Here is a 9,920-nt window from a genome sequence, read left to right as displayed (position 1 = left end):
CTAGACAATAATCACCAATATTCTGTTGACAATAATCACTGCCCTTAGGTAGGCCAGATGGTGCACACCTATAATCTAGCACTTGGGATGCGGGGTAGGAGGGTCCTAAATTTGGGGCTAGACTGTGCTACATAGAGAGTCAAAGTCAGCTTTAGCTACTCAGGAATACCACGTGTCAGAAAAATTTTAAAAATCACAACTGTTTATTAAATTTCTTCAGTGTACCAGGACAGCCCCAGCTCCTAGGGACCTACTTGATGAGCACGACTCACATTCTTTCTGCTTATCTGACCTGAACTGCAAATGGACACGTGCACAGAAAAGAGCTAGGGGCATGGACCGACTTCCCCCAAAGCCAAAAATCTTTGAGATTCCAGGGAGAGAGGAACAGAGAGACCTGTTGAATCCCAGGGACTACAACCAGTGAGCTGAGTCTAGAGCACTGACGTGGGGACAGGCCGAGGCCTGTGGAGGGGCGGGGGCCGGGGCGGGCGCAGCCTGAGTCAGGCTGAGGGGCGGGATCCGGACCCTGACCGCCACTCCTGTCCCAGCCACCGTCAGCCACAGTCGCAGCCGAACCTCGCTCCTCAACTTGGTAAGCATAACTTTTTGAACTTTTTAGATTTTTTTTTCTTTTTAATGAAAACAACAAAGGGCTACGCATGCTCTTGGCTGGGTGTATATTGAACTAACTAACGTGTCGATGTGGCAGAAAATGAATCGGGAAGATGAAACTGTGGGAGGCAATTAGAGAAGAGTGGAGGGCACGAGGAAGCCCTAAAATTATACCCTAATGACAGCCTGGGGGAAGAAACGGCGGTCTTTTGTTCTCCCGGGCAAAATAAGTTCTAGGGCTGGGTGCGGCTGCCGAACTGGCCTGAGCCCGGGCTGGGTGCGGCCGCTAGACTCCCTGGGGTCGTGCGCCCCTGAACCCAACCAGCGGCGGCCGCCAGAGAGCTGCAGACTCAGTGAGAACTTGGGGCAGCATCGCTAGGCGTTCATGAAGACTAGAAAGAAAGCGGTTCAGAACGTAGCCTTCCTGAATTCTGGGGGACTCAGCTTCGGGAAACCGCAGGCAAACAGCCAAGACATACGGATAGAGAAACCGGAGCCTGTTGCAGCCATTGGAACCACAGACAGGAATGTGGGAGGAGGCCAGTCCCTCCCAGCCCGCTCTTTTCCTCTCCCCCTTACTCCACTCCCAGCCATCTTTTTAGCCACTCCCTACATCACCTGCCTGTCTCCTACCTGCTACTTCAGTTCCCCTCGTTTCTTTTAAAAAAAATGTTTCCAGTAATTCACACCCCCTCCAAAATCTACCCCTTCCTTTGACTCTTCAAAGAGGATCAGCAAACGTTGGCGAGAGGCCCAAGTGCGTTTCTGCCCTAATCCCAAACTAATCATAGATTTTATGTTTTTAAATGGTTGGAAGACATTCAAAAGGAAAAGAAGCCCTTGTAATGCATGAGAATGGCATGAAAATCAAATGTATACAGTTTACAGGCACCGCCACACCCTTTTGTTTTATGTATCGTCACCCTTGCTGCCTGGCTATGGCAAGAGTGACAAGATCTTATGGAGCATAAAGAGCTAAAAATACCCACAGCTGTCCCTTTATTGCAAACAACAGCAACAGAAAGCTTGCGGACCCCTGCTTTGGTGTGTCAGTCTTTCATCACTTCCTACTTATTGTTTCCTTCTTCCGCTTTCATCACACAGGGTACCTAGGGCCCAGCACCCAACAGGTTATGAGGTGAAAGGAGATGGATGAGACCCTGAACACTTGAAGGAAGAGCTTTGGTGCTGGTTGAGAAAGAGACAGTTGGTGTGGTTCCCTCTTTTTCACATATTTCTGTCAAGGGGAAGCTTCCCTAGAACGTTGGGTGTTTAGGGTGCGTTTTAAAAGGATCTCACTGTGTCCTTTCACAGTGGGTTTTTTCCTTGCTGTCACTGTTCCCATCATGCAAGAAGGTGAAGGTGTGGGCAGTGCCCTCTCTTTCAGCCGCTGCTCCACAAGGGCTTCCTCCCATCTGAGCCCTCTGTTCTAAGGGAGAGCGGAAGGGAGCACCTGTAGGTGTGGAAACAGTTACAAAGTTGGGCCCCTCAGTCTGGAACCTCCTTCCCAGTCTAGCGCGTCCTCCTTGCCAACTCTCCTGCTATCATGTGACACACTAATAAGAAGGCAGCTAGATTTTAGTTCTGATAGGAAGAGCATGTTGTGTAAACACTTGTTTCTAGGCTGTGGTGTTTGGGGTTTTTTGCCCTGAAGTTACCAACAGTTTTCTCTCCTTCAGTAAATGCTCCCTTTGAGGAGACTAAATCACCAACATTGTGACTCTTTAGAAAGAATTTATCTCCAGAAGAAGGTTCAGGTACTCTGGGCATTCCTAGGTGCAGAGCCACAGCAGTGCAATTTTGATAATAAGCTGCTTAAGATAGATGCTACGAGCTGGGCATGGTGGCGCACGCCTTTAATCCCAGCACTCGGGAGGCAGAGGCAGGCGGATTTCTGAGTTCAAGGCCAGCCTGGTCTACAGAGTGAGTTCCAGGACAGCCAGGGCTACACATAGAAGCCCTGTCTCGAAAAACCAAAAAAAAAAAAAAAAAAAAAGATAGGTGTTAGGAAGAGAGGCTGCGGGGCTACCAGCTTTTGTCATCTTTAGCATGTGCTGTTGCACAGCCTGAAAGCTTCCAACTTTTGTATCCAGAAAGTCCGTCTTAGAGAGCAGTCAAAAACTAAATACTAAATTCCATTTGTTAACATACATACAAATCATAGTTAACATCAAGCGAGAAAGTGTCAGGGTGTGGTTGGCAGGGTCTAAGAAATCCTGCAGTTGCGCTGCTACCCACCAGGGGGAGCACAACGGATCAATTCTGGATTCTGGGAACAGATCTCAACCGGGATGACTCAACTCAGTAGAATTTCCTTTAGGAATTCTGCTTTGAGAAAAGCAGAGTCCGGCACAGAACTTGAATGATGCTCTTCCTGGTGCAACCACAGCTTTGGTTTAACTCTGTGTTAAGACATTCCAGCCACCATTCCTTTGGAAATGAGTGACGCTTGGATGAAACAAAGGCAGAACTCTGTAGAAAAGAACCTTGAAGCTGAGAGCCTAGGAGTGACGCTACTCTGATAGTTGCCCTCTCATGCCTTAGTTCTGCATAAGTAAAATTAGTGATGTCTAGCTTTCTGCTTTACACACACACAATAAATCTATAGTTTCACTAGGTAGCCCAGGTTAACCCAAACTCTTGATCCACCAAGGGTATATGCACCCCCACACCTTGCTGACTATACTTTCGAACATCTGAAATGTCCTCTCTCCCACCCAGTGCACGATTACGGATGTGCTGTTCATTTTCTTCAGAGAAATTCATGAGAATTACTTTAAGGGCATCTCATTCATCACAGCAGCCTCTTGTGGAATAGGTCACTGTAATCTCCCTCCAAAGTTTAGAATATGTGTGTGCAGATTCCTATAGTCATATGTACAGATTATTCATATGTTTTCTCACACTGTCTAAGAATATCAGAAAAGTTCTCCCTGGTCTGAGTCATCTAGTGTTTCTAAGCACTCGGGGTTCCGTGTGGAATACCTTACTGCATGCACTGGAGCTATCAAAAAGAAGCTCACAGGTACTCTGGGGGACTTTCTGTTTGCCTCTCTGTCCCCTGATAAATGAGCAAGACTGCAAGAAACTTCTTCAGCCAAAGATGAGGCACTGCGATCCTCTGGCACACTCTATTCTCTAGCCTTCCCAATTCTCAAATAAAGAGAATATATTACAATAAAGAAGATTAAGTTTGAATTATAATTCAAAATAAAAAAAGAATTCAATAGGGGCAAAGAAAAATGTAGGAAAAATAGTTTACAGCGACTAGACCAATATTTATATTACATGTAAGTGGCTCAAAACTAAATACTGCATAACTCTATATACTAGAAAAAATTTTTAAATATAAACATACATGTATATTTAAATCAAGAAAATGGAATAAAAGGGCATATGTTAATACTCAACCCAAGAAAACTGGGTGAACTACGCTTTTTAGGTACAGTAATTCTCAAAATATTTTTAACCTGAGCCCTGCATTTTTGTTTTCCCCAAAGGCAAAGATGCCTACAGAGACTGAGAGATGCATTGAATCCCTGATTGCTGTTTTCCAAAAGTACAGCGGGAAGGATGGAAACAACACTAAACTCTCCAAAACTGAATTCCTTTCCTTCATGAACACAGAGCTGGCTGCCTTCACAAAGGTACCCGTCCCAGCCCCCATACCCTGACTGCTTACTGCATTGAACAGGAGCCGGGCAGAACGGCCTTGCATGAAACAGCCTTACTCCAGTCACACGGTTGTACCAAACATCTTACTCACTTGAAATATGGCTAATGACTTTCTAAATTAATCTAAATGTAAATGTAGAGAGTGGCTCTCTGTGTGTGTGTATTATAGGACATTTGAACATGTTTCTAGTTAGGGTGTGGCTCAGCCCTTAGCACACACTTAATCCCTTGAGAAGAGAGAGGAAAGGGGAGCTACTTGAAGGAGAGACAGACAGTACAAGAAGAGAGTACAGTGCAGGAATACAGTAGAGTTCATGGAGAGCAGTGCAGTAGCGTTGAGAGGGAGAGTGGAGCAGCAGAGAGGGAGGAGGAGGCAGTTTAACTGGGATAGTTGTACAGAAACATGTTGCAAGAGAGAACAAGCTGGACACAGGTAAAGACAGAGCAATAGAATGAGAAGGAGCCAGAAAATTTGAAAAGATTGCTAGATTCAGTTTGAGGCCAAGCGGAGCAATTCAGAGGCTGACAGAAAAGCTCAGTTGAATAAGTCATTTGGGTGAGCAGTTTGAGCCAGAACAGTTGAGTTGACCAGCCAGCTAGAGTTCAGAAAGAAGTAGAAGGGGTGAACTTATTGAGCAGCAAGTCTCAGAGGCTGAAAACATTCCAGGCCTAAATAAGATAGTACGGAGGCTAGAGGCTTCCAGGACGAGGCCTAAGTTAGCAGGCTGAAGCAGTAAGCCTCCAAGATGACAATTACATCAGGCAAATACCGTGTGTGCGTACGTGTGTGTGTGTGTTGGAGATGGGAGGAGGATGAAGCTTCTTAGGCAGGACCTGTAACTTTCTACCCCAAACCACTCACTGCCTCGTGGTTTATATATGGGAGTTGCATCCAACACTTTTCCAAAGTTGAATAACCCTTAGCATCACAGAAAGAACATAGGACAAGAGGTAAAGAAGTCTGGATTTGTGTCTAGGTCTGCTGCTAAAGCAGGTCGCTCCCAATAACCCCTTCACGGACTTTCTGCTCCACTGAGAATAAAATGTGGCAGCATATTAGGAAGCACCGAAGAAAGAGAAATATAAAGATGTCATTGTTTTTGCAGAACCAGAAGGACCCTGGTGTCCTTGACCGCATGATGAAGAAGCTGGACCTCAACTGTGACGGGCAGCTAGATTTCCAAGAGTTTCTCAACCTCATTGGCGGCTTAGCTATAGCGTGCCATGATTCTTTCCTCCAAACTTCCCAGAAGCGAATCTAATCCTCTCAGTTCCCATCCAACCACCAAGTCATCACCTCCCCCGACCCCATCCACACCTGCACTGAGCCCAGCACACCTACCACAACATGTATCCCACGCCTGCTGGCAAAAATAAAACAATGCCATTTTTTTTTTAAGTGTACACTGAGAGTCAGTAGATTTGTGTAAGGGAGTGTGACATGGAAGCTGGTACCAGGAGCTGCCTAGTAGACAGTGAAGATGCCTCTTGGGTGTGCATGAAATCATGACCAATGAACGATGGAACCAGAATCAGCTCGGATTTCTCAGGTTGCTGCTCAGAGGCCATTTGTTGTCACAATTCCCTGATTAAATGTCTATAGCATAGGCCTGACTGAGGATATAATCAGAAAGCCAAGGACCTGCCTTTGATTTCCAGTGGGGAAGAGAACTAGAACACAGGATTCTCCCACATGAGGACACATGTCCCAGGGAGGAAGGAGGATAAGCCTATCACTGGCTGAACAGTGTGCTGATGATATGTGAAAGACAGGAGCAAGTGTCTCGAAGATGAAGTGGACCATTCAGGAGAGGGAGCTGGGACGGGGAAGGGACAGAATGGGACAAGAGATGTCAGTGTTTCATGTTTAGTGTGGACTTCCTCACCTGTGTCTGGCTTTCGCTGATACGAAGTCTTCAGTTTATAAACCCCATCACAAAGCAATACAGAGAAGGCCTGGATGGTGAGGAGCCAGGAGACAACACATTAGATAAAAATGAGGAGAGGGTAACAGGTTGTAGCAGAACGTTGTCCTTCCCAAGAAGTTAAGCAAAAAGTGGACCAGACTGTGAGATTGTTTAGGGGTAAAGGTCCAAAATGAAAGTCAGTGCTTCCGGCTAACAAATACCATGTTTTGAGATATAAGGATAGCTTCCTCTGAAGGACCTCCTTAATTGGCTAGCTGCATACGAATGGGGGAAAGTCTGAAACCTGGAAAAGTCTCCATATTCCTTTTGCAGGAACACCCTGTTTTATTTTGTTTTGTTTTGTTTTTTTAACAATAACCACAAAACCCCAACACTACCCCAGTGAAGAGATGGAAAAGTACCAAGCACATTAAGGTAATGCTGGTCTGTTGGCTCTTCTACAGTGACTCCCTTTAAGTCATCAGGATTCAAGGAAACTAAATGGGAGATCTTTACTTGCCCATTGACATCAAGTTCTGATAAGAAGTAAGAGCAATTGGTACCAACCTGCTTGAAGAGTCCAACAACCCACCCTTACGGAGTGCCTGCTACCCGCAAAGAGAGTGGTAGAGAGGTGCCGGGGGAGGGGTCGTTCTGATGGAGCTGATGAGTTCAGCAATGTGCTGTGCGGAGTGTGCCATTGGAAGGTTGGGCGCCAGTGACCACTTACCTCTCCTGACCTGGTTCTGCCACCTGTGCTTCAAAACTACCTCCTAGACCCCCTTCATATAAAACAATACAAGGAGCTTCTGTTTTATGTATTCACAAATTAAACAAATATTAACATGAACAGTAGGACACTGTTCATAGTACCTAACATGGATAGGAGTATTTTTCAGGGGTGTTTCTTAACACTCCCTTATGCTCCCAAATAATTACAGGGGTTTCTACACCCACTTAGTGTATATAGTTTCTGAATAAAAGACACAGAGGCCTGGTATTTTTATTAACAAGCTGCCAGCACTCTATGCTGGGCAGGTTCTAAGCTATTCTAACCCTCTAAGGCTATTAATACCCGGATAAATGCCCAGTTACTGCCATCTCAGTCTTTCCTTGGCTTGCTGTGCTCCATGTGTGTCCTCATGGATGCTTATTAAAATAATATTTAAATCAGTTTTCCTTTTCCAGTCCTGCTGGATGACTCCGGGACTAATTATTTATCCTTAAATGCCTTAGCCATAAGCTTTGGCTTATTCCCTAGCTAGCTCAGAACTTACTTAACCTGTTTAAACTATTCTATTCCTACCACTTGGTTAGTTACCTTTCCTTGATCCCAGCCTGCTTCTTTCTTTGCATCTCTGCAGCATCTCTCCGAGTTCATTTAGCTGCTGGTTTACATCTGTCTCTCCATGGCTCTCTCTCACATTTTCTCTTAGTATCTCCTTTTATTCTCTCACCATTTCCCAGAATCCTGTCTTCCTGCCAGTGTCCCACCTCCTATTTCCTGCCTCAGCTCATTGGCCTTCACCTTTTTTATTGACAGGTGATGCTTATAGAGATTCTCTCTACAGCTGCTCTCTATCGTGTCTTTATGGTGAATCCTCTTGGTGTCCCCACATGGTCTCTCCACACCTTCTCTTTGTGCCCCTCTCTTCTACCTGTGAACCCTCTCACTAGGATCCAATGTCCTGCCTCTACAGTCCTCTCCTGCCTAGTTGTATGCTTATCAGCTCTTTATTAACCAACCAGGGGTGCTGAAAAATGATTTGTGCATAACATTGAGACCAGAGATGCTTGACTATCATCCATTCAGTAATCAGATGTCTGGGCACAAACGTCAGCATCTGAATATACACTACACAAGACACAGGGAGTAGAGAAAAAGGCAGAGAATTCTGGCTCTGAAGAACCTTGCACTCTCAGGTTCATCATATCCCAGGTTGAACTTACTGTCTTACCCACGTGCAGGTCATCCTCTCCACTGTCCTCCTTTCGGGCAATGACACATAGCGGCCTCACCCAAGAACAGCGAAATCTGCTTCAATCTCGTTTTCTTCATGCCTTACTTCCCCATCAGATCCACAAGCTCATTCAGTTCTCCTAGATTACCTCTCGATGCCACCCCTGACCCAGACCACGACTCTTGTCTGACGTGACAGTAGCTTCCCAGCTGGTCTCTGCACTGCCTCTGCCCTTCCTGCAGCATCTGATCAGGGTGCTGGCCAGCTGAGGCCTTAGGAGGCTCCCCTGTGCTTTGGCATATAGTTCGGTGTACTGTCTACTCCTTTTGGTTCACCATCTCTTCTTGCCTTTCTTGTCTCCTATTACCTGCTCCTAGCCCACTAAGTTTCAACACATTGAATTTGTACAGTTCCCTCCAAGTACTGGCCTTTGCTTGCCATGTCTGAGTTCTGTTACCCAACCCCATTACTAAACCTCATGCCCCAGCCTAAGTGGTCATTTCTTCCCACATCCAAGCTTATTTTGTCTCTACACCTTCATTACTTTATTGCTGATTCTTCTCTGATACACGTAACTATCTCTCTGCTCCCTCTGAATAAAAATGTGGACATGTCAAGGTCAGTCACCTGGATTCAATTCCCAAGACCCACATAGTAGAAGGAGAGAACTGACTCCTGCAAGTTGCCCTCTGACCTCCACACCAACTCAGTTGAAATGGGTACATGTACACACAGTTAAACTTTTCTTTTAAAAGTGTATTTGTTATTGATCTCTATCTTTTAAAGTCCTTTGTATTTGCTCTTGTTACATGCAATTTTATTCAATATTCCCTGATCTATAAAAAAAAGTTTCTAGGGGGCCAGAGAGATGGGTCAATGGTTAAGAGTAGGTATGCTGAGAGGACCTGAGTTTGATTCCCAGCACCCACATGATGTCTTACAACTGCATATAACAACTCCAGGGAGGTGCCACTCTTCCAGGCTCCATGAACACCTGCACTTACATTCATACACACACACACACACACACACACACACACGAATAAAAATAAATATAAGAACATAGTCTTGTGGGGGCTGGAGAGATGGCTCAGAGGTTAAGAGCACTGACTGCTTTTCTGAAGGTCCTGAGTTCAAATCCCAGCAACCACATAGTGGCTCACAACCATCTGTAATGCCCTCTTCTGATGCATCCGATGGCAGACTTAGATATAATAATAAATAAATCTTTAAAAAAATCGTTTTTTGTTTTGTTTGTTTTTTGTTTAGCCCAGGCTGGCCTTTAATTTGCAGTCCTCCTGCCTCTCTGCCTTGGCTAGCTTTATTTATTTATTTATTTATTTATTGTAGATTATAAAAACTTCTAATAATCAAGGCTTGTAACAGAAGAGATCTGTCCGATAAAATGGAAAGTTTCTAATACATTTAAACATAACTCTGTAAGTCACCATAAATACACTTGCCAGTAGTGAAAACAACCACAACAAATTTACATTATCCTTGTAACAGCCATGATCTGATTTCACATGCTTCTGCCAAATATGGCCTGCTGGATCCCGAGCACATGAGGGCTTTGAGGTCACACTCATCTGACAAGGCTGTGGCATTGGTGGCTCAACTCCAGAAGCAAAGCAGGTACCAGCATATTCAAACAGTGTATCCTTTACATATCAAAGTGAGAAATAAGAAAGCAACATGGTCACGCAGTCAGAAAGATGGTAGGGAGTGAGGACAGCTGTGGAAAGCTTGAGGCCGAAAGGCT

The 9,920-nt window shown here is 45.1% G+C and overlaps 1 protein-coding gene across 1 annotated transcript; it reads left to right on the top strand.

Annotated features, from left to right (window-relative positions):
- The first annotated feature begins 502 nt into the window (after positions 1-502).
- Positions 503-5,694, top strand: S100a11 (S100 calcium binding protein A11). The gene is made up of 3 exons (XM_021159024.3): positions 503-595; positions 4,116-4,262; positions 5,397-5,694. The coding sequence occupies exons 2-3, from the start codon at positions 4,122-4,124 to the stop codon at positions 5,550-5,552; spliced, it is 297 nt and encodes a 98-aa protein (XP_021014683.1). The 5' UTR covers positions 503-595; positions 4,116-4,121; the 3' UTR covers positions 5,553-5,694.
- The last annotated feature ends 4,226 nt before the right edge of the window (positions 5,695-9,920 follow it).

The sequence above is a fragment of the Mus caroli genome, unplaced genomic scaffold, assembly GCF_978045245.1.
Source record: "Mus caroli unplaced genomic scaffold, Mus_caroli_1 scaffold_3, whole genome shotgun sequence".
NCBI lineage: Eukaryota > Metazoa > Chordata > Mammalia > Rodentia > Muridae > Mus > Mus caroli.
This window is presented reverse-complemented; position numbering and strand designations above follow the sequence as displayed.

What these genes read in the sequence shown, in the direction of transcription:
- S100a11 (XM_021159024.3), top strand. Translation starts at nt 4,122, where the DNA reads ATGCCTACAGAGACTGAGAGATGCATTGAATCCCTGATTGCTGTTTTC. An exon ending in AGCTGGCTGCCTTCACAAAG is followed by an intron (nt 4,263 to 5,396) that starts GTACCCGTCCCA and finishes TTGTTTTTGCAG; the next exon opens with AACCAGAAGGACCCTGGTGT.